The sequence below is a fragment of the Marmota marmota genome, unplaced genomic scaffold (genome assembly GCF_001458135.2).
Source record: "Marmota marmota marmota unplaced genomic scaffold, marMar, whole genome shotgun sequence".
In the NCBI taxonomy this organism is placed as follows: Eukaryota; Metazoa; Chordata; class Mammalia; order Rodentia; family Sciuridae; genus Marmota; species Marmota marmota.
Genome location: NW_025999896.1, coordinates 4,800,795 through 4,827,235, shown reverse-complemented (window position 1 = coordinate 4,827,235; position 26,441 = coordinate 4,800,795). Strand labels below are relative to the sequence as shown.

Genomic DNA, 26,441 nt, shown 5'->3' with positions numbered 1-26,441 from the left:
TAGGCTGCCTGGGCTTTAACCATCTACTACTTATAACTCATATATGCATCAAAACAAATTAATTATTTAAACTTTCTATGCTTCAGATTCATCATATGTAAAGATAAGGTTACACTATTTACCACAGAGAATTACTATAAAAATTAAATGTCATAATAAAATCTTGGCTTTACTTAAATAAACATTCACCAAACATTAACTACTATCATTACTCACTATCATTATAATTTGAGTGGTGGCAAGTTCTTGGATAATAATTGTTTGGTATATTGGAGGGAAATGGATAATTAATGTACCATTTCATATGCTCATCTGAAAAATGAGTAAATTTTAGTCTAACTCAATTTATTTTTATAGAATTATGAAAGTATATATCTTAAAATTAGCGCATAAAACATTTAAATTTAATCATCAATTTGACAAAGTGATTAAATTTAACAATTCTAACACAATCTGAAACTTATAATGACTACAGTTTAATGAATTTTTAAAATTTAGCTATATACATACATCTCTTACAACTAAAATGTAGTTCAGAAATCATTTATATTTTTCACCCATTTTATTAATTCTTAATGATTAACCAAGATACATTGGTCACCGAGAGGTAGACTATATTGAAAGTAAAAGGTGTATGCAAAAAAGACAAAAATCACATGCAACCATACTATCTTACAACTTCCTATATACTTTAGTTTACATTATCAGTTAACCCAGGATATGTTATTAGCCTAGATTCTCAGAAATTTCTAAGAATCTTATTAATTTTGCTTTATTAAAAATAAATTACTTTTCCCTTGGGAAAAAATTTGTAAAAAATCAGTCAACTAAGATTCAGAGCAAGAAACAAAGCGATCATGAACTCACTTTCAGAACTATAAATGCATAATCAAGAGAGTACCTTTTTACTCTTTTGGTACTCTGATAAACTGAATTGGCCAAATTAGTATTAAAGCTGGTTCCTGAAATTGCTAGTAAACATTTTAAAACAGTTTAGAAAATCCAACAAGCCCTTTTCTCTCTCTCTCTCTCTCTCTCTCTCTCTCTCTCTCTCTCTCTCTCTCGATACTAGAGATTAAACCCAGGGATACTTTACCACTGAGCTACATCTCCAGTCCTTTTAATTTTTCTTTTGAGATAGGATCTCATTAAGTTGTTGAGGCTAATCTTGAACTTATGATCCTTCTACCTCAGTCTATTGTGTCATAGGGATTACAGGCATGCATCACTGTTCCCAGCTTATAAGAAACATACTTTGACCAAGACCTTTAATTAAGAGACTTCTGTGCTAGGAATGTGGTGCACACTTGTAATTCTAGCAACTCCAGAGGCTGAGGCAGGACAATACCAAGTTTACAGCCAGCCTGGGCAATGAGACGACACCCTGTCTCAAAATAATATTAAAAAGGACTGGGGATGTAGCTCATTGGTATGGTGCCTCTTGGTTTGATCCCCAGTAGGAGTGGGTAGGAGAACCCATTCATGAGACTTCCACAATTTAATTAATTTAGGAACAATGTGTGATAATATAAAATGTGAAAATAATTAAAACAACTGGGGAAAATGTACAGAAAATAGCCTTTTCTCATTATTTACACCACAACCTGTTGTGGTTCTCTGAGATGTGAATAAAAACAGCACTGTCAGTATTTTTCAAGACTATGGTTTGAAGTGTTCTTATGGTCTGTTGTATTGTTTCTCCCACAGAAGTAACTCTGTCTCTAAATCTACTAAAAATGATTTTCCTGGAAGGTAATAACATTCTGTAAAGGACATTCAAATATGTGCATTGAAAACACCAGCAACTTCTTTATATAATCATATATACAACAAATAATTTAAAACCCAGGTACTTACTGCTAAAGTGATTTTGCCTAAAATTTCTTCTGGAATAACATCATCTAATACACTATATACATATTTGTAAAACTTATCAAACGAGGTAGACATGAGTTCCATACAGATCCAACAGTCACCCTGTAAAATAATAGATGTTATTCTTATAAGTTTTAACATTAAGAACTACCTTGCCTTTACTAAAAACAGATCCAAAATTAGAAAAGAAGCAATCTTATTTTTCTTTACTATATCAATTCTCAACCTAATGATAACTTTTGGTTCCATATTAAAACCCTGAGCCAAAAATTCTACTCAGGTTTAAATACAAACTATGTGGTTAAAACCAATTTTACACATTCTTAACTATATGGACAGGGTCAATTTTACATAGAAAAGTTTTGTCCTTTTATAAAAATTTCAAACTTTGGCATAATTAAAATTGCATACATTCCATGTATGTATTGTATGTCAAAATACATTCTGCTGTCATGTATGACTAAAAAAAATAAAAACAAAATTACAAAATGTGTGGGAAAATTTTCTCACTAGCAAAGAGATCATAAATAGCAATCTTGAGGGATTAATAAACTTCTCACATTAGCCCAAAACAAAACAAAAAAAAAAAGAAAGCAAATCAGAAAACAAATATGTAAAGCAACCCTACTCAAATGCCACCTTCTTAGTGAGACCTACTCTGATATATAATACACAAATTATTCCACTCAGCGTTCCTTTACCCTGGTATCAATTCTGTGCAACTCTTATCATCTGGAGTAAAATTATTATGTTTGTCATAGACCTTTCCCACTAGATATAACCTCCACCAAGATAGGAACTCAGTGGATACTTCTTAAATGAATGAAAGCTGGCTATAATTAAAATGAATCATTCAAATGCTGCTGGCAGCATTACAAAGTGTTTTGAACAAATTTAAAAGCAATTCTATAATAAAACAAGAAAAAATAGAGTAGTAATTCCCATTTAGCCAAGATTTAACTTTCCATGGTTTTAGATACTTGTGGTCAACCATGATTCAGCAATATTCAATGGAAATTTTCAGAAACAAACAATTCATAAGTTTTAAATTGTGCACTGTTCTGAGTCTCATGATGAAATCTCATGTTGTCCTGCTCCACCCCACCAGGAGGTGCGTCATCCTTTTATCCAGCATATCCACACTGTATATACTACCTGCCTGGTTAGTCAGTCACTTGGTAGCCATTTCACTCATCAGATCAACTGTCATAATACTATAGTTCTGATGTTCCAGTAATCCTTAAGGTGTTATAATTGTTCTATTAATATTAGCTATTATTGCTAATCTCTGTGTCAAATTTATAAATTAAATTTTATCACAGGTTTACACACATAGGAAAAAATAGTACATGAAACACAGTATATACAGGGTTTGATAATATCTGAGGTTTCAGGCATGTGCTTGGTGTTTTGGAATCTATTTTCTGCGGATAGGGGGAAACTACTGTAAATGTGTTGATATCATTTCACAGAACTATCCCATGACTGGGAATGAAACTTAAATACTCCAAAAATTACAAAAAGAAATAAAAGAAAAAAAAACTAGAAGTGTAAAACAAAGGGGTTATCTAAAATTAAGTTTCTTGACAACTATACAGTTCATGAGAGGTAGGCATGAAAAAATGAAGAATATAAAACAGAAAACAATATTATGTGCTTCTTGGCATGCTCCCCAATCTACCCTTCATTAGTGATGCTAATTGTGGTCTTCTAGTCTAGGTATTGTCTTATTTCTCCACTGTGTAGGTACTATTTTTATTTTTGCAACCAATAAGCAATCTCTGGGAAACACTTTAACATTCAAATACCTGATTCTTGTCAAAGTTAATACTCATTGATGATTTTTGCCTGAACCAATATTGATGTGATGTTCCAAAATTATAATGCCCCAACTCTACCACTCTCTATGTATATTAGTTGGTATTTCACATTCTATTGTTAGAAAGAGGATCTCTCTCTCTCTCTCTCTCTCTCTCTCTCTCTCTCTCTCTCTCTCATATTAGTGTAGCCTAATTGATTCCCATTTTTCCAACGGCTTATAATTTTTTAATTTTTTCCACAATTATTTTGGCACCCAAATTATGCCTGACTTACAAGTTCACACCGGCAATATTGTCCTTATGAAATGCTCTGACATTTAAAAGAATATATTTCTAAGTTTTGGGCATAAAAATGGTTTGTTTCTCCATGTACGCCCATTCTGTCCTGTCATGGATCAAATAATTTCTTTGAGAAGCCCTAGTTCCTCTCATTGGTGAGTACTATTAAACAGTAAGACATGGGTCTTAGAAATGCTCATTGCTATTCAACTATCTTTGCTTCTATGAAAAGGCAAATTATAGGATACTTGATTAAATCAAATGTTGATATTTTCCTGCTAAAAGTGCAGAGTACTTGGAAAAGTTATATGTATACACATAGGTGTATCTCTAACTGCACACTTTCTTGGTAATAAATTTATATAGTCTGTAAGTTTAAAAAAAACAGGAAACATAATTATTCCATAAACTTTGCATGCATATGAACAAGGGCTATGGATACCTTATGAAAGTAAAAATACCACCAGAATGGTGAACAAAATTATTGTAAGCCATTTTTATGTTGTTACCAATTTAGGGATCCAGCTGTATCCTCAAAGATTTTCTACCCATTAATCTCTTACCCTTACGCCTAGATTGATGATGTAAGAAATCAATAAATTTAATTTTAAATTGTGCACTGTTCTTTAAGGTAAACAGCTTGACTAATTAGTGATAGACCCATGAACAAAATTCAGTTTTCTGAGGTCTTTTCTTTTTACCATCAACATTTACAATGCAAGCTTATTTAAATTACACGTAGGAAGATCATACATTGTGATGGATACTGAGATGAAAACAGTACTCTTAAAAGAGGACCATGTGCTAGAACATTGATGGAGCTAAACAGCTATACAGAATAGGTTTTTGTAAAGCTTCTTTCATATAGTGAACTTTTATGTATTTTCCTAAGTCTAAGTCTCTAGACTTAAATACATCATCTCAATAAATTTGCTATACTTTTGTTTTAAATTTTTTTGTAGTTGTGTATGGACAGCCTTTATTTTACTTGTTTATTTTTATGTGGTGCTGAGGATTGAACTCCAGTGCTTCACACATCAAGGCAAGTGCTCTGCCACTGAGCTACAGCCCCAGCCCCACTACAATATTTTATTAGAGAGAACTATAGAAAAACACTTAGGGAAAACTTTAATAGTAGAAAGATTATATTAAGAGTGAAAGGCCTGGAGAGGCACAGAGATTGGCAGACCTAGGTTTCACGAGAATATGCCTCTTTTCTACATGTAGTTGGGGTAATAGCAGTTTGATCAGTGTCTGAAACTGAAGGCAGGCAGCCCAGTGCTATGGAAAAGACTCTAGACTTGGTCCCAGAGGATCTACAATCAAGTGTGACCTGTATGTTTGGCACTGTGTTCAATTAATGTGCCAACAAAGGATAAGGGAAACATACCTATGCAAATAAATGATATTATGAAATCTGGCATGAGAAGAGTTATTATTGGATATGGGCTGCCATTTCCAAAAAATCTTGACTAATGTGGTGACCTTCTAATAGAATTGAAGAAAGAAGTTCTTAGGAAACATCTTCCTGCCTCACAGAATGAAGAACTTTGTTATCCATATTTTGGTAAGGCACTGAAAATATAAAAGGACTGGCAGTTTACTGATGTAGATGTGAATTCTGTATAAAATGTATAAATTCTTCTAAGGGCTCATTAAATTGCATGAATAGAGACGGGCCAAATAAATAGACAAAAGGAATTTTTACAATTAGAGATGAAGGGGAAACTACTCATAGTATTTTATTTCTCCCAAACCAGAAATGTTAGTATTTTGCTAATGTATACAATTTGGTTTTGCTAAGTCAGCAGATACATTTCTAATAAAGTACTAGACAATCCAAGTACTTTATTTCTTACATCTTTAGATAAACATTATTACTAGGTTCCTGTTTATAATAGAAATTTAAATTATTAACTATACATGTAATATGTATTTTCTAGAAGAGGATAAAAGCCAAAGTTGTTTGGAAATGTAGTTATTAGATTTAAATCACCTTCTGAAATGTGGAAATCCCAATTGTCTAAATTGTTTTTTAACTGTCATATGTAATTTTATGCAAGTTAACTATATATCTTGGGCTTAATAAATTATAGGCTCATTTTGAGGTCCATTAATTTAAAATATTAGTTTAATATTAAATGTGTCTTTAGAGTAAACACTGTGACTTGGAATTAATTTTCCAATTATATAGTCTTCTGTATAACTTACTCACAATATCCTATGTATACCTTATATAATTTCCCTAAAAAAGAATAAACTACCACTATGGTATTAAACCAACATATAGGAAAAATAAACACTAAGTGCTGCTTATGGACAATGTTGCTACTGCTTGTTTTGTACATAAATATTTTACTTTTCCATATGTAGATTGCATTTCTTAGGTGTTTTAATTTTTTAAATATATTTGCATTTAAAAAAAAGAGTGAAAGACCTGACTCATCTAGGTTCTCCAACTTTGTCTATTTACATAAGCCCAGGCCTCCTTGCTTCCTCATCTACTCTACCATCCTCAAAGAACTAGGGAAAATGTCAATTGAGTTAATATGTATAAAGCATACAATAAAGGACCTGGCAGGTACTAAAAACTATAGTTTTAAAACTGAAGGGAGAAAAGATTGGAAAAAAAGGCAAACAAAAAAGAAATATATGGGAGCAGAGGAATAAAGGGAAGAAGTAAACAGAACTGAGGATGAGAAAAAAGCAATTTGGAAAGAAGCAATTAGCTTCAGAGGATAAAGTCCTTGTAGTTTCTAAAAACTTCTCTTTCAGCGGTTCCCTTTGGCCAAAACAAGACATTTTAAGAAACTGAAAAAAGGAGAAATGGCCTGAGGTCTGAGTTGCCTGAAAAAACAGTGAAAGCAATACCACTTTCATGTTAAAAGATAGAAAATAAATAAGAAATATATAAATCAAATGAAATAAATATAAAATAAAAGGAAACTTAAAAATACAAAAAACCCTAAAACAAAAAAATTTTAGAAGTCACTTCTCTAAAACACAAAGGAAGAAACTACTATATGTGGATTTAATGGGAAAAAAAAAAAGTACACTCCTGAGATAACACAGGTTTCTGAAGATGACATCTAGATACACTCAATAGCATATTTATATATCAACTATAATCAATTAAAATATAAAATATTTTAAAAGATGCCATTTACAAAAGAAATAAAAATCAGGACTCCACCTAACAAAATAGACAAAAACTATAATGAAAACAACTACAATGTTATTAAAGGATATGACAAGAACCTGACCAAATGGAGAGGCAGAATGTTTACCCACATAAGACTCAGATCATAAAGATGTCAAATTTCCCTTAGATTAACATACAAATTCAACTGAATTCTAATAGAAATTTTCAAGTTTATACTAAAACTTATATAGGAAAAGTAGGGTTAAAAGCAGCCGAGAGAGATTCAAAGAAGAGGGACTGACCTACTAAACAAAGACTTTTTTATAAACTTATAACTATTAAAAGACACATATGGCAATAGAACAGATTTAAAAGTCTATGCACAAACTGAAATTTGATATGTGACAGCTGTGACCAAAAAAATAAAACAATCACAAAAGGATGGATTATTATTACTCAGCCATAAAGGAGAATTAAAGTATGCTGGTAGATGGATGGAACTGAAAACTATCATGCTAAGTAAAATAAGTCAATCCCAAAAATCCAAGGGCCAAATGTTCTTTCTGATATGCAGATGCTAACACACAATAAGGGTGTGGGGGGTGGACAGAAGTTCACTGGATTAGACAAAGGGAATGAAGGGAAGGGAGCGGAGATGGGAATAAGAAAGACAGTAGAATGAACTGAACATAACTTTCCTATGTTCACATATGAATGAATGATCAGTATAACTCCATATCATGGACAATCATAAAAATGGTTAGTTATACTCCATGTATGTTTGATATGTCAAAATACATCCTACTATCATATATAACTAAAAAGAACAAATAAAAAAATTTTTTTAAAAGGATGGATCATTTAATGAATGCTGCTGAGACCATTGGTCTTTCATATAAAAAAAAGTTAAAATTAAATCATCAGCTCAAATCATTCATAAACACAAATATAAAAACTTCTAAGTGGATTTTCTGAAAAGTAAGTTTAAAACATTTTTGTAAGAGATTTTTAATCTCTTCAGTGTAGGTAAAAATTTCTTGCCAAAATCAGACGTGAAAAATACACACCAAGAGACCTATAAATTTAAATGTCTCCATTATAACATATATTTCTATATGATAAAGAATATCATACCAAAAAGTTAAAAATAAGATTAAAACATGAATTTGTATAAAGAAACAAAAGATCAGTACCCTGAATAATAAAGAAGTATGCTAAACTATTCAAAATGACAAATCTTAATTAGGATAATGGCAAAGGGATATAAATAGATAATTCACAAGGAAAAAAAAAGTAAATACGTGGAAATATTCTGTATCTCACCAGTAATTAACCAAATGCAATTTTAAAAGTGAGATACCATTCCAAACCCCTTATTAAGAGAAACATTTAAAATTAATATAGACCAGGAAAAAACGGGATCTGTGACAGTAAATGTTTATGACCTATCCAATAAGCATTACCTTTTACAATTAAAAACAAAATTTCCCAGTCTTTCATATAGAGAAAGACAGCCAATAAAATATCAACTCAAAAGTCAGTTGATGATTTCAGGAAAACCCTTTCCATTCTTTTTTCCTTCTTTCTAGTGGCCATGACATGAACTCTGGGTGCCAAATGGACCATGAGGCATCTTAACAATGAAAACTACAAATTAAGCAACTACTAATCTATTGCTATATATATCATTAAGCAATCTACTATTTCCATTGCTGCCAAATGGATATAATTCCTGCTACAGAAATTCTTATTCATTACTGGTAGAAATATCAGTCAGTTCAACCAGTCCAGAGAAAAATGTAAAAATGATCATTCAAGTTGAAGATATTCTTATTTGATCCAGCAATTAGATGTCCTGGAAAAATATTCTAAAGAATCTGTAACCTAGGTTGTCAAATAGACATGCAAAACACTATTCATTTTCTGCGCTGCTTACAGTTGCAAAAAAATTAGAGATAAACTGCATTAGGACTCTTTAAAATCAAATATGGTCTATTTAGTCATTTAGAATGTACAAGATGATTAAAATAAATTGAAAATATCCACCTATATTTATACGAACAAATCTTGAAACTATGTTGAATAAAATATACTGTGGAGGACACATATAGGATGATTCCAGTTATGCAAACTTTGAAATGCATAAAGGCAAATTGAAGGAAATATATGGATATGAGTAAATACAATGGAAAAACATAAATTGCCAACTTCAATATCAGGTATTACTGAATAAAATTATGGAGCTTTCAGAGGCTCACTATTACCCTATAGCAAGATTAATATCCACACAGCAGCAGCAAGACCAAGAAAAAGAGCATCTCATAAGTTCCTGGTAGTGGTACAAATTATGTGAAATTAAATCACTGGAGGGTCTCTTTTCCAATGGTAAGGTTAAAAAGTTCCAATAGGCATACATTCATTTCCATTGTTAAACACAGAATTTCACCTTTATCATTGGAAATGAAGGTAATGTCACTAAAAATATACACTTCTAAGGTATCCACCTCAAATGTTTCTCCAAACACTGGTTTTTTTAGCCTCTGAAACTTCAGGAAACACACTGTGACTAATCTCTCTTAAAATATAAACTTTCTACTTTTCTAAAACTTCGTCTTTGATTATTGAGAAGTACATATTACTTATTTGATTCTAAGATGTGAAGGGGAAGTTAATATTTCATCTACTTAAGTATTCTGTGACTTGCTACAGCTCAACTGTGTAGCGTCTAAGCTTTCATCCTATTTCACTCTAACATTTAAAAGTAGATTATTTTTTACATGAAGCTAAAAGCTTTTCATCCGTGCACCAACTGAGATAAAGAAAACAGTGAACATTCTGTCTCTGGAGTCCTGTCTTTACCACTTTTGTTCAAATTAATACTCCAAATTTTGTTTTCCTCTCTAGAAAGAGGAAATAATGCCACCAAATCTCCTGAACTATTGGGAAGACAACATGGTAAAAACAATAAACATTCAACACATGCTCCTGCTTACAGCTGCATCTTTCAACTCCTTTAACCTACGATATAAAACCAAATTTTACTCGACTATCCATGACAAGAAAACAAAAAAATACAGTTCAGACACTACTCCAAGCTTTCTTTGCTTTGTTTCCATTAACTTGTCAATCATGGAAATCATTTACTCAGTCTTCCTTTCATAAAATCAGACTCCCACACAATCTTGGCCTGTGGCTACATATTTAAATGCTGCCAAGGTGAATGGGAAGGGAAATGAACTACTAAATTCCAGCACTATAGGGTTGATTTGGGAACGAAGGTAGAACTGATGAGAGTCCACAGTAATAATGAAGAGCCTTAAAAAAGCTAACTGTGCAATCTAATTAGAAGAAAAATATCTCATTCTGTCCCTAAATAACTATTCTGCCTAAGAATGAAAGAATATATTCTGCCTAAGTCAAGTGATCAGAGGATTTAGTGTTGGTAAAGAGTAAGTATATAGTTTGGGGATAAAAGGAGGAGGAAATAGATTCTTGTACAACATGAAGAAAGTTTCAGATTAATGATCTTATGAACATTATGACATTATGTAATATTTAGGTCAGGATATAGTCATGGACATACGTACTATACAGTGTAACACTGAAATGAAATGATAAAGAAACTTAACAAATTCAATGCTTCTGGTCATAAAAAAGAATATTTAAGTCATTAAAAAGTTCAAGGAATAGGAAGAAAGTACATGATTATAGAATTAAGAACTAACAACTCAACAAAGAAATGGGCTCTATCATGAATCACAATTATTACAGTTATCTATTAAGATCACAAAAAAATACATAAAAATTTCAAAATTAGATTAAGAAACAACTAACTTAAAAGGTCTTTTATATCACAAGATCTCACATATTTCTATTCAATGCTACATTCAGCACTATTTTAAAAGAAAAGAAGAAATTTTTAGGCAAAAAAGTGAGAAAAACACTGAAGTCACAATCTTTATAATCAGTTCATCAAAAGAAGAGAAGAGCATGTGCCTATAATTCCAGCTACTTAAAAGGCTGAGGCAAGAGGATCATAAGCTCCAAGGCCAGCCTAGGAAATTAACAAAACCTTGTCTCAAAATAAAAATAAAAAGGCCTGGAGATGTAGCTCAATGGCAGAGAACCCTTCAATTTCAAACCTAGTATCAGAAAGAGTAGGAAGTTTTTCCCAATTCCAATTCATAACAACCCCATCAGCTAATTTTAACATTTTCAAGATGAGAATGGTATTAACATTACATGAAATACTTAATTCAAGTTTTATTCAACTAATTAAATATTCCAACTTATGACAGTCCAGAATGGTGTAAGATAACTTCATTCACGTACAGTTCCGTCTTTACTCCTAGCCCTAACTCATTTCATGGTTAGACAGTGTATGACTTAGAGTGTGTAGGCTGACAACTAGAGGCAGTGTTGGGAGAGAGAGTAACTAGATGGCAAAAGAAGAAACATAATCATGAGATCAAGAAATCAGAGTATTAGTTTCTACCCAAAACTCAGGATAACAGAACTAGAAAAAAAGAATTTATATTGTAATAGTTAATTATCTATGTCCAATGGGTATAACTGAGGATGGGGCGCGGGGTTAACACATTAAGTGTAGATAGAATTAAGAGCAAAAGTGAGTAAAAGTACTGATATTGCGATTTTGTCAAGTTCTTAACCAATAGAAAATATTTGTAAATGAAGAAAGAAATTACAGGACTTAAGAATGACAGTCACAAGTATATATAAATATACTTATATATTTATATGTATGTATATATGAGTCACTCCTTAATCAAAGGAACAATGAGGGGCTGGGGTTGTGGTTCCGTGGTAGAGCGCTGTGAGGCCCTGGGTTCAATCCTCAGCACCACATAAAAATAAATAAATAAAGATATTGTATCCAACTAAAAAAAAAAATATTAAAAAAAAAGGAACAATGAGTGATAGAAGTAAATATATAGTTTAACAAGGCTATATATGAAAATAGAGATAATTAACTTATTACTAACATATGGCATTTAGATTAGTTAATGCTGCCATCCTCTTTCTTTCTATAACCAGATATTTATCAGCTAAAATCCAAACAGTTTATTCCTACCTCTCTGAAGAGTGCACCATAAAACTGAACAATGTATGGGCAATCACTACTCCGCATTACTACATCCAAATCCATAAGAAGTTGTTTTTGTTCTTTTTCATCCACTGTTGACCGTATTCTCTGGAAAAAAAAAATGACAACAGATGTCATAAAAACATAAAACAATTTAAGAAATTTGAGTAAAACCTCTACCACAGTACTGAAAATTACCAGACTTCACAAGTACTAACCAGATATAAAAATTACCATCCTTTTATCACACAAAAAAAGTATGAAGATAGTACTTGGAACTTCTTTAAATGGTACAGGACTTTTGAACCACAGCATTGACTAATGATGTTGGAAACTATGCAAAAAAATTCCTAGGCAGTGAAAATTAACACCCACATGCAAATATAAAGAAAATCACAAGTTAACAGTTTCCACATAAATAATTAATCATAAGTATTTTCATATGTATTTTAAATCGGCATTTCAGAACTGTATGGGATTTAGACATCCCATGCAATAACACCCCTCTTTACTCCCTAGTATCCTCACACCAAAAGCATCCTCACTGATGGAAAACAAAACACATAAAGTATATAATGTAGGGACAATACTCAAACAAGAATCCAAGTCGCTCAAATCCTAGACTGGGAGCCTTCACTGCAATTTCTAGACATTAACAAAAAGTTCTAACTATCCAATTCATGAGTCAGCATAAACCTATAAAAGAAAACCTAAAAATGAAGAAACATAGGGCTCTTCTGGTCTACTCCTAAGCTGATGCAGTCAGTACTCCTCTGTACAATGAAGACCTGGGACATATCTGTAATCAAGCTCTATCACAACTTCTCTGCAGATTTCTGAGAGACTACCAAATACCATTCATGTCTTCACCGCCCACCTCCCAACCAGGAACAGTATAAAATATGTAGGTGTTCAGAGAAACAGTTCCCAATGCACAAGAGAAAGGACACAATCAAGTCCAGAAAATGGGAAACATTAGTAATGGAACTATAGTTTAACATGAAAGCATGCAAACAACTTCTGTTCTCACTTAAAAAGTTCACAACATCACATCGCGCCACTGGATACAATACACAGCACATACTTACAGGGAAAGTTAGAATCAAAAAATAGACAAGGTAGCAATTGTCTTCAAAGACTTGGAGGTATCTGTTCTCAATGTTCTCCAAAGGGAGGAAGGCAGTCATTTAAATTCTTGAGCCCATTTTACAGAAGACAAGCCAGAGGCACAGAGAGATACAAAAGATGTATTCCATGTGACAAGAATAAGCAGTTGTTTAAAGAATAGAAATAGGTTCTCTAAGTTTCATTTATTGATACTAAACGAGGAATTCCATATTCTCCAAATACAAATTTAATTTTGCTGCAAAATTATACCTTGCTAGCTACTGTATTCCATATCAAATAAAATTTATTAACTGACGTCTTATATGCACTGATTTATTTAAAACTTCTACATTCAATGTCATTGTCAGATAAAAAGAGTGAAAAAGAAAATAAGACTAGTTCTGCTAAAATTAAGAAGCTTTTTCCTTCTTTCTCTCTCCACTTCTCTATTTTTATAGTTTGGGAATTGCTAACTTTGTTTTTAAATTCACATCAGCATAATGTTTGCCCAAAAAGGATATTTTTTTAAAAGTCAAAATGGCTCAGAGACATGATTTATGTTTGTTCAAAACATGACACTAAGTAATTTTTGGAATCATTTTAATTACTTTTATTTCTGCTTTTAAAAATAAATTTGTAAGTATGGCTGTGAAAATATTTATTTAAAAAGATGATTTTAAAAAGATAATACTATATCTAAATTTAAAAGAAACAAGTAGGAAAGAAAATTCAAATGACCCTTTAGTTGGGAAAAGATTTCTATTTATTAAACAATTTTAACTATTAAAAGGTTTAAAAATGTATTATATTTTCTATTTTTACTTTTATGGATATACTGGCAAATGTAAATGTACAAATATATAAGCATGCACTTAAAAATACTATTTTAAAACATGTCCTCTTTACTAGTTTTAGTTTTCTTACACTGGCTACGTAGCTTTCTAAATTTATATTTGTATAAATCTTTATATTCCAACTCTTAGAAAGCACATGATAGTCAAGAGTTCTTCAGTTAACGTCAATGTTTGTCTTTGGAAAGCCAACTTTCAAAACTCTGCTGTAGTTACAGAAAGGATACAAGCTACTACATGAACTGGAGTTCTAACTGAAATTCCTGCATGTGATCAATACCTAATACTAAGACAAACTCTAACAGAATTGTTATTAACCAAAATATGGAAGGCTTTCTTGCACAGCTATCCTTTGAGATCATCTCACATGACAGGAAAACTATTTATCTATAACATATTCTTCAATGCCACTTCTAGTACAAAACAGAACATGGTGCAGCTGAATGGCCTATAGATGTAACATGAAATCGATGGTGCTCCTGGATGCTCCTCAAGCTCCCCAAACATTCTGTCCAAGTGACTGGTGGTAGGTAGAAGAGTAGCTAGCTGCTGATATTACATCTGAATTATTTGGGAATAAGCAAGTACAGTTAAATAAAGTTTTAGCATTAGGTTTAACATGTATCATATGTGAGCACTTAATAAACTAATTCAAAAGACCTAGAGAACCCCCAAAAGGAGATTAATTATAAGCATATACCTATAATAACTTCAAGCTAAGATTTTAATTCAACAACTCAATAATTCATTCAAGGTGAAGAATACTTAATGATAATCTATGATTAAAAATCAGTGAACACTGAGTAAAGAAAGACACTACCAGGAAAAATTTTTCTAATGAAAAATCAGAACAGAATCTATGAGAAAGATTTCTACTATTTGAAACAAATGAAGATCTAAAATTAAGGTAGCATAACCATAAAATTGAAAACAAAATTGTGAACAAACTTTCCTTCCTTTTATAAGTTTGTCCTTAGGGACACAGGAATATAGAAATATAAAGATGAAGGCAATTATGTTACTAAGAATTCTCCCTCCTGTAATCACAATGCTCAGAAATCAAAATCTATTGATAAATGCTTTGGATTCCAGAAAATTTTTGCTCATTATATCAAATTTAGGTAAAGCTGATATTTATTTTGAGCTCAGCAAATTTTTGTCTTTTTCTCCATTCTTTTTTCTTTTAGAAAGAAAGCTCCTAGGAGATTGCAAAATATATTTTTTTTTATTTTTTATTTTGAGTTGTTGATGGACCTTTATTTTATCTATCTATCTATATATCTATTTATATATGGTGCTAAGAATTAAACCCAGTGCCTCACACATGCTAAGCAAGTACTTTACCACTGAACCACAACCTCAGCCCCACAAAAATTTTTTTAAAACCATCTAAAGAATCTTTAAGTTTTAAGAGTTTCATTTTTCATTCAAATATCAGAGTTCATCAAAATCATTATTTTTCTCCATTATGGTGTTGAGTTCTTATGCATGTCAATTCTTTATTAACCTAGCTTAAGTTATTACATGCCCTTGGGACAAGTTAAAACTTTTTCTTGAAAAGCACTATAATCTCTTTTCCAATAATGAAAATCATTTTCATATTATTTCTAATTTTTAAAAAACATAATGTAGAGGAAACATTTAAAATCAAAATAAGAACTACAACCATATATATAAACATTTATGTATATGTGTGTGTGTGCACATGTTTTCTAGTGAACAAATACATATACTTGAAGTTAACAAAATATTTTATTTTCCCCCACATTTTTTATTGGTGCATTATGTTGCACCAATATTGTACATAAAATACTTTTAAATTGTCCAAATTTGTATTCAGGGTGTTTTATACACTTTGCAAGCCTTTAAAAGCTAGTAAATGACAATAAAAACAAGTAGGAGCAGATCAGAAATACCAAAATGACTCCAACTAGAATCAGAGGGGAAAAGTCAAATTAAGTATCTAACCATCTGGTTTTTCGACTAACTAGTATTATATATTGTTCTTACATATAAACAACAACAAAGAGCTTCATTTTTCTAAAATTACCAATCCAACATATGCCACTGGTTGGAATAGCTGCAAATTCAGTTTCTGGGATGTCCGTAAGGACTAGGCTGCCATAATGAAAATTTAACAAGTTCAACAAATAAGGTAAAAATCTCCAGTTAGAAATTATCCCCTTGTCCTTCCTCACCCTCCTACCTCATTACAAAACAATTTTATGGTTATGCTACCTTAATTTGAGATCTTCATTTGTTTCATATGGTAGAAATCTTTCTCATAGATACTGATCTTTATAGTGTTGCATACTCAATTGTATTTTATTCTCACTTTAAAAACAGTCCCACTCAGAAGAAATGGCCCAAATCACTCAATCACATGGTATCAAAAGTCACTGCTAAATTTAAATGTTGACATCTTATGCTTGGCCTTAGATAGAAAACCTAAAGTTTTAACAACATGAATTTAAAGTACAAATACCCCTTATACTGATAATGAACATCCATGCACATGTGGTATAGTTTTAGATGTCATCTAATTTAACATTGGGAATTTCAGGGCAGCTCGCTCTCTATGCTGACATGATTCTCTAACCTGTCTAAACCTTTTCAACCTCACCTTGGATACACAATTTACTGGTATTCTTCAGGAAAGAATAGCCAGTGACAAAACTAACATCAATAAGTATGAAGAACTTTCAAGTAGATTAAGACACATTGTTATAATGGAAAAGGAAAAGTATTATTATTTGGGGGAAAATAATAAAACAATTCACCGAAGGACCTATTGGTGGGAAGGCCAAAGAGAAAGAAGAAAACAAGAAGATGGTAATAAGCAGTGTATATACTCTGAAGAAAAACTATCTCTTACTGAGATAATATGACATATTCTAGTCATAATGGTGACTCCCCTGCCCACTCCATTTTTTAATCTATTTTCAGGGGTGGAGAGAAATAGGGAGAGGGAATAGAGGGAAAGAATATGATGATAAACCCATCACTATTAGGGGATAAAACCAGAAGACTCAAATGTGGCAAACAGAAAAAGAAGGAACGCTGACCATACAATGGCTAAGGATGAAACTGCAGAAGAAGCAAAATAACAGACACATTCAGTGGTAGAGTGCTTGGCTAGCACGTAGGAGGTGCTGGGTTTGATTCCCACCATAGGAAAGAATAAGACTCACAAAGTTGGTAGCAAAAAGCAGATCATCAAAGACTATTTTGTTTTAGACACTAAATAAACACCTATCTGATTCTGATAGTGGTCCTTGCCACACACTCATTCACAGTTAACCCTGATATCTTGGGGTTCTTAGATCTCTCAGTTGCTAGAAAGGTAAGGCATGTCCCATATAACAAAGCACCAGGGCCTGCTTGAAATGACCATTGTGTAACTCCTTGCGTCCTGATGTGACAACTACTGACTATCATCAGATCAACCCAGAATTTTTCTTTCCACTAAATCAAGCTATCGGAAAAGGTTAAACAGATGACAAGCTCTATTTGTACTGTGTATGAGGAGACATTCAGGATTACCTGATCCCATTCCTGTTAAAGAAAGAGAAAAGAGGTCATAATATCTTCAAAAGACTCAGAGTTAGGATAATTGGTGATAAATCACACATGCTCTTAATTTAAAACAGTAGTTCCATAGTGTGTATGACAGATGTCAGTTCCTAGAATGTGAATACTCCATGCAAAATGGATATGAGTCATCAGCAAACATACCAGGAATCAAGAAGTGACCTAAGAAAGCAATGACTTGAAAATAGCAACAAACTTTACAAAATGACTATTAGTTCTGATACAATATTTGCTTTAAAATGGAAAAAAAAAAAAAGTATGGGAGAAATGAAGCCGGGGGAGCAGAAAAAATGGGAAAACTAATGTGGAAGACCATGACTACAATCCTGGCAGATAAGGTCTCTAAATCCTAACATGATCAATTCTTGTCAGGTTTCTGTATGGCTGAGGGTACAAAGGGCAATCTTTCAAGGTATTAAAGTGAAGTAGAAGACTCATATCCCTGAGGCCCAAGTTCATTCTCAGGGTGCTTAGAATATGGTAGGAATAAGGTAAGAGTACTCCAAAGCAAAAGAGAGGTGAGTTCCTTGGTTAGAAATAAGGCATACACACAATAAAACTCAGCAAGGTGATGGATTCAGTTACTATAGAAGAAATCAGTATAGGACTTTAGAGATTACTCTAGGCACTGAATGAAACAATTTGAATGGGATGAAAAGATGCAAAGTACTATAAGTCCATTATCAAGGAACAGTACCATTTTAAATTTATCACCAACCAAACTCAGAACACCAGCAAAACTATATGGATCATGCTATCACCATCAGCTAAAGCTCATTTTTCTTTGTTTTTTCCCTTAATGACAGATATCCTTTAATATCCTACCTACAACAAAAATAATATTTCTTGACTCCAGCTCCAATCAAGGTGCTAAGGGAAAGCTTGAAGAAAAACATTAAGGTCAGTAGATGATATTAATTAATATCATCATAAAATATGATTTATCTTTATAGTGTTGCATACTCAATTGTATTTTATTCTCAAATCAGCCAAATGTTTCCTTTTAAACAAAGATGTAATGCCTGAAATGCAAAATATATTGACTATGTTACACATGCTTCTCTTTCTATATAACTTCATACAACCATAGAATCCTCATTTTATCATCAAAATAATATCCAAAAGCAAATTTTACCCAATGATAGTGAAACTTCACTGAACTTTCTTTTCAGGGGATTGAAAACAGAGAATGCAGCATATACCACACCCACAATGGTTTTATACTGAAGAGTAAAGCTCATATTTCAGTGCATGTGGCTCATTCCTCTACGTAAGCTCTTACTGTCGTCTAAGGGTACCAGAGTATATGTATCCCATGTGTCAAAGCAACTGTCAAATGTTTTGCTAATTAGGAAGATAGCTAGAACAACCACTCTGTGACAAAACCAAAGATCCCTGTAATGAGAACTGTTTGCCTTTTGGATGAGGAGGACATTGGTTAATATCACCCACACAGAAATCCTACTGGTACATGAGCAAACATATTACATGGGACCTTAGGTAGAACTCTTTACCACAGAAAATAAAGAATGATACAGTTAAGTTTTAACAGTATTACATTTAAAATCAAAAGATGAAAATAACAATATTATCTTAATGAATATCATTATTATTATGATATTTTGAAGATGCATCCAAGGGGTTAGAGGTGTAGCACAGGAGACAGAGTATGTGCTCAGCGTGTGCAAAGCCTTGTGTTCAATCCCCTAACCACCAAAAAAAGAAAAAAGAAAATGTGCCCAGTTCCTGTGATCAACAAGCACCAATACTGCTATGTCATAAATATTCATTAAACATTCCTTGTCAAAAACCTTCCTAAAGTGTCTGTGAAGAAAATATAAAAGGGGGTACAACTCAGACTCCAAAGCGTCCCAACTCTTCTGATCCTTACAAACAAATGCTGCTTTCCCAGCAAAAATGTCCAAAATTCAGTTCTAATACAAATATGTAAAATTCCAGAAACTACTACAGTATAGATGTACTAACATTTTCTACAGGGCCACAGGAAATCTTAGAATTCTAATTTTCTTAATTTGCAAACCAAAGATTCTACATTCCACAGATACAGTAAGACTTACAACCTTGCTGTGTAAGTTCATTCTTGTTATTGTCTTCCACACGAATAACATACATACATACACACACACACAAAAAAAATCCATGACATCTCACAATGCCATCATTAATAAAATCAAAGCAGATGGCAATATTAGCCAAAACAAACAGTTTAAAAAGCAAGGTATCAGGAATGTTGATCACATGCAAAATTTGCTTTCATGTCAAAAAGTGACAAATGGTGCCTGTGAAGTCAATTTTTTTTTAAATTATGAAGACATATGCTTTTACTAAGACCAGCAGAAAGGATGCTGATTAACCCCCAAATCATCCAAGTCTTTGAAATCAATTTAATGAACTCCCAGTTGTATCTTAGCCACATTAATTCATTAACAGTAAGTAGTACCTCCCATTCTTTTCACTAGGGATACTGAAGCCCAATTAATTCCTTTTACATATCCTCTGCTATGCACTATCAGAGAACCCAGGAGATCAGTTCCAAAGGCATGTTTCACTACCTAATGGGAAAATCTGCCCTGAGTACAAAGCTTTAAGGAACAAGCTTGATAAGCCTTGATAAGGATGGTATCTACTTCCTGTTTACTAACTATATCATACATATTTAAAGAATACAATGTTAATCTCAGCACTGAAAATTTTAAGGACCTCAGTACCCATGACAACAAAGTAAAAATGACAATACAAATCTGATAAATGACTAATTTCAGAGCTATTGCCTAAAAACAACAATTTAGTTCAGATGTCCCCTATTTAGAGTGGGGGGGGGGTTAATAAGGCAGGTTTTTCTCTAAGCACTTAAATAAGGTGGAATGTAGTCTAATGTCATAATTCAGTTAGATCAATGAAGGTTTCAGAAACTACATATTTAGAAACACCTAATGGATGATTAAAATTCCTAGGGCAACCATTCCCAAACTGTCCTAATGCTCCTAAGTTTCCTCTAAGATGATGCCCCCTGATGACTTCCAATGTGTAGGTTCAATTTCTACTTCCCATCTTTTATTATATTGATGTGTGTGCAAAGGACTGAACCCAGAGCCTCATGCATGCTAAGAGTGTGCTCTTACCACTAAGCTACATCCCCAGTACCTCCCACGTGTACATCAACACGCTGAGCACATACTCTGTCTCCTGTACTACACCTCTAACACTGATGTTAACTATTTAATTTAGGGATTTGTTATGGTTTGGATATTGTGTCCCAGAAAGATTCATGTGTTGAAGGCTTGTTCGTTCTCTCTCTCTCTCTCTCTCTCTCTCTCTCTCTCTCTCTCTCTCTCTCCTGCTGCATGAGATGAGCAGTTTCCTTCCATCACAGATGGGGCTTTTGAGAAGTGATTGGATCATGAAAGCTCTAACCACATCAGTGGATTAATCCACTAGTGGATTACTAATTTGATGATATTATGGGGAGGTGGTGGAAATTTTTGGAATTGGGGTCTACTTTGGAGGAAGTAGGTTGGTGGGGCATGTCCTGGAAGGATATTTCTCATGCCTGCTCCCTTTGTTCTACTTCTCTCTCTCTACCTCCCCCACCCCTCTCTCTCTCTCTCTTGCATGAGATGAGCAGTTTCCTTCCATCATGACCTTCCATTATGTTGTTCACCAATGGAGCTAGCCAACCATGGACTGAAACCATAAGCCAAAATAAACCTTTCCTCCTCCAAGTTGTTTGTGTCAGATATTCTGGTCACAGTGATGAAAAGCTAAGAGTTTTTTCATATACAATTCTTTTTAGAAAGAACCCCATCTGAAAAACACTGCCTTGAACAACAGCAAAGGAAGCACACATTTAGTTCAAAAATCAAGGCTAACTGAAGGCAACTGTGCCACATCCCTGGAATTGGCCCATTTTCAGAAACATTTCACTTACACTTTTTATATGAAATACAACACTTAATAAGCAACATTAGGGTAAAAAAAAATTTAAAAAGGTCCTGTCAATCACAGATTAATTCATCTCTTCTTTCCTTTCATCCTTTTTTTCTTGCTACTGTACCAGGGATGGAACCCAGGACCTGGTGTATGCTAGGCAAGAGTTCTACCAATGAGTTACACCCCCTACCTCTTTTTATTTTTGAGACCATCTCGCTAAATTGCCCAGGCTGGTTTTAAACCTGCAATCCTCCTGCCTCAGCCTACAGAGTAGCTGGTATTACAGGCCTCTACCACCATGTCCAGCTATGGGTTTTAATTAAACCACATGATATCATGATATGGCCAATTAAAAGATTATAAGATAATAGAACCATTCTCTATTCGAAACAACATAGCCATTATTTCTTCATCTCACAAATGATTTGGACAATTGAACATCATCACTATGGTCTTTCAACTGTCTCACAAAGCACTACACGTCATCAAAAAGGAGCTTTTCCAATTTAAGGCCATCCCTGTCAAATATCATTCTAGTGTTTTTAGGACATTATGCAAAGACCAACATTTAAAACACTAAAACGCAACTCCCTCAATCATTATTGACCATCACAATCCCACCAAAATCACACAGCAACAAACCTCTGACAGGAGTGGCATGGACCCACTGTGGTGGAAAACAAGCTAAGCTGTGCTTTCCTGATCCCTGACTTCTCATACTTGACATATAATCTGCAACTAGGATGCCTACCTAATCAGCAGATAAAAGTGACATTTTGCATAGGGCAAGTCTAACCTGTGGGCTGCTGATACTGTCAGTAGAAGGCTCTAGTCCTTCCTATCATGCACTAGAGTTAAGCTAGGTCTCAATGATGCTGACATCAAAATTAAACACCAGAGATCAAGCAACCATGTAGGATCTGGAACACTTATATCAATGAAAAAATGGAGAGATGAAAGAATAAAGTTGAAGGTAGAAGGAACAGGACTAATAGCAAGGAAGTTGATACTCTAGACATGTAGGATTAACTATATCCTCTCAGTCATTTTTCTATTAACAATCTGTGTTTGTAATTCCACTAAATTTCAGCCCATGGATCTGAACTGCGATACTTCACCTATTCTAAGTCCTCTCTCCTCTATCCTGGAATTCACTTTGACATCTTAATTATAATCACCTAAAAAAAAAAAAAAAAAAAAGCTGCTGTGTGTTTCTACTAGAGCTAAATTTCTATAAACCTAACTTAGAATTCCAGTCTCGACTGTTGCTTCTTCAAACACTGGGTCTGAGCACTGGGTTTTACCATACTACAATTAACCCTTCTAGATAACTACACAGAGATATCTACTTTATCCCTAAAAGACAATGGTTGTTCAGTCTCATTTTTTCGTTCAGTATTCACCCCACCATCATATAAAGTAGGGGTATTAACTCCTACATTAACTGCAGCACAATTCATAATAAAAATTCCAAAGTTTTTTATTTATAATAAAATTCAAAAAAAAATGGAAACAACCTAAGTACATCAACTGATGAATGAATAAAGAAAATGAGGTATATGTACACCACGCAATACAATTCAGGCATAAAAAGGAATGAAATCCTGTCAGCCACAAAAACGTGGTTGGAACTAAAGTTCAACATATAAAGTGAAATAAGCCAGGCACATAAAGACTATTACCTCATAATCTCACTCATGTGAAATATAAAATTGTTGATCTCATATAAGTTGACAGTATAATGGTAGTTACCAGAGATAAGAAAGAGTAGGAGAAAGGAAGAGATGGGGAATAATTGATCAACAGATACTAAGTTACACTTAGATAGTAGTCAGAAACTCTTGTGTGCTATTATATGTACAGTGGGATGACTGTAAGTGAGCTATATGTTTCAAAAAGTTGGAAGAAAGAATTTTGAATGTTTTCACCATAAATGAATGATAAATGTTTCAATAAACAGATATGTTTAACCTGATTTAAAACATTACACAATGTATATATATTTTGAAACATCACATTACCCCATTAATATGTACAACTTTCATGTTTTATGTATTAGTTTAAAACATTTTAAATTGAAACAAGGGGTCATTAAACAAAATTTATAGAGGATGCTGATCAAAACCACGAGTAAGTACCTAGTCAGAGCAGACAGTTGCCCTCCCTAAGCTTTAGAAGACCCAGGGACAACATGTTTTTGTCCTAGGCAGTCCTGGGGCTTAGTCATTCAGACATAGGTAGAAAAACTAGCATTATATTATTCCCACAAATCAATGAGCAAGACCACTCTCCCCAGGTATGTGCAATTTAAACTGAGAGATTAAAAATGTCCATATCTGATATCCTAACACAGAACATCACTGGAAGCCTAGGAAACTGTCCTCAGACAACACATGAAGAAATCTTTTACATACACTATTTGTTACCTCACTAAACCTGATTTATTATATATTATATCTTAATTGATTTTTAGATTAAGTCTAAGATAATTATTTCTGGTAACTGAGAGGTCATCTTTTTCAAACATTTTTTATATATGGCAAAATATATTAAGGGAAGGATTTCCTCCAAACTTAAAAAAAGCCAATAAACAAAAAACAAAACAAAACAAAAAATCAGGCTAATTACATGGTTTACTTTTGTACAGCTACTATGCGGTTCTTTCTTTTTGTGTGTGTATGTATGTGTGTGCGGAGAGGTAGTACTAGCAATTGAACCCAGGGGTAGTCTACCATTGAGCTACAACCCCAGGCCTTTTTGTATTTTTATTCTGTGACAGGGGTAGTCTACCACTGAGCTACAACCCCAGGCCTTTTTGTATTTTTATTCTGTGAGGATTGCCTTGAACTCAGAATTCTCCCGCCTCAGCCTTCTGAGTTCCAGGGATCAAAGGCCTGAGCTATTGTACTCAGCCTACTGTAAGTAAATATTAAGGATAATTTCTAGGACAGGCTTAACATCTAAGAAAGTACTCTAAATTCTCAAAATGCATATTAATATGTTAACATGAAGCTACTTCAAGGATGTTTCTCATTTCACTAATAATAATAGAAAGTTTTCAGCAGTGTGAACCATTGTTCAACAATATTATATATAATGTGTCAAATCTCACTCCTCCTTAATCACATTTTGCTTCTGCACAATTATGCTTGTCAAACTGGTCTGTATGCCTAAATGTTAAAGAAACAAACTCTCTCAGGTATGATGAAAGACTAGACTTCTCTGAAGAAATCAACTATAAATACATTTTAAAATTCACCAACTGGTATCAAATAATAATTACATTAATACAAGAGACTTATTATTCCAGTATTAAGTTATGAAATCCAATGATACACTCCATCTATATGTTATCTGATATGTCATACTGCCACACTCTCCCATCCCTGTTTTGTTTGCTAAGGTATTTAAGAAAGTAACACTTAATGGGTACAGATTTGACGTTGACTGTTTATAGGTCCCATGACTATCTCTGAAGCATTTCTTATGAGTTGGGATTTACATAATCAGATTATGAATTTTGGACAACAATTTCATTTTTTCATTCTTAAATTTCTTCAAAATTTGAGTTTTATATAACTCCAAATATAATAAAATTAATCACTGAAAAAAACTTTAAAATGTGAAAAACAAAGTATCATTTTTTACTTTAAAACCTTTAACCACAGTTAAATTCCATCCATATTACTATAACAATTTATAATATTGATCAACATAGTTTAAGTACACCCAACACAATCTGAAAAAAAAAAAAAAAAAACAGGAAATAGTTCTTTAAAAGTACTTTCCCTTATACCTGGGAGAAAAGTTTTTAGAACTTCACATACAAAAATTTTCCCTTAAGACTCCATCAACTGAAACCAAATGCACAATACATAACGACACAGCATGCATAGTGTGTAAGGACAATGCAACACTCAACAAAAAGAGTCTACATGACTCTTTTCCCACTAACACTGCAATAACACAAAATAAGAATAGAGAAATCATTTTACATTTCAAGAAAGGCAATATATTATCTAAAGGGATATTTGAGCAGAGGTCTTAGCCTGTATACCTTTAGAGGTCTGCAGGTTATATGCAGTTTTGTGTACATACACATCTTTTTTTAAAAAGATCATTAGTTCTCACCACATTGTAAAATTATGGTCAAAAACAAAAACCTCTACAAAGAATCAAATTTTCCCCTACCACTAATTTAACATTGCTTTTAATGACCCAAGAGCAGAGAGAAGTGGTCAACAATGAAGGAAACTAACAGATTTTGTTTACAATTGACCTCCACATAGAAAGCATTTTCAATTAGTATGATATAAGCCCACTCTCAAATGTCAAATAAAAACCAGAGAACCTCATATCAACAAGTCACTTTGATAAACTCTAAAACAGGGAATTAACAGGATGATGATTAGCTTAGGTTGCCTGTATTCTCAACTGACAACCATAGGAATTTCAATTCACAGGAAAGGCAGTGAGGGTATTGCCTCATCTTCCTTTTATTGGATTTTCTTTTTAAACCACACCCCACATTGCTGATTTTCCTGAAATATCTTACACAGAACAAACGCATGTTAAATATTTGAACAAATAAATAAACACAATTACACAAACCTAATTGGAGCAGATGGATATCATTAGTTCATTTATGGGTATCAATATAAGCCTGCCAGGTACAGTCTATAGGTCAAATCTCTTTCTGGTCTTTTTTTTTTTTTTTTTTT

General features: G+C 33.0%; 1 protein-coding gene across 3 annotated transcripts in view; it reads right to left on the bottom strand.

Annotated features, from left to right (window-relative positions):
- Map2k4 (mitogen-activated protein kinase kinase 4) overlaps nt 1–26,441 on the bottom strand; it is a 108,966-nt gene that overhangs the window by 37,811 nt on the left and 44,714 nt on the right. For all 3 annotated transcript variants that reach the window (XM_048798097.1, XM_048798098.1, XM_015504499.2), the window contains 2 exons: nt 12,209–12,328; nt 1,858–1,977 (listed from right to left, as the gene is read on the bottom strand). In XM_048798097.1, coding sequence (XP_048654054.1) covers nt 1,858–1,977; nt 12,209–12,283 — 195 coding nt within the window. In that variant the 5' untranslated portion in view covers nt 12,284–12,328. The remainder of the gene's footprint in view (nt 1–1,857; nt 1,978–12,208; nt 12,329–26,441) is intronic.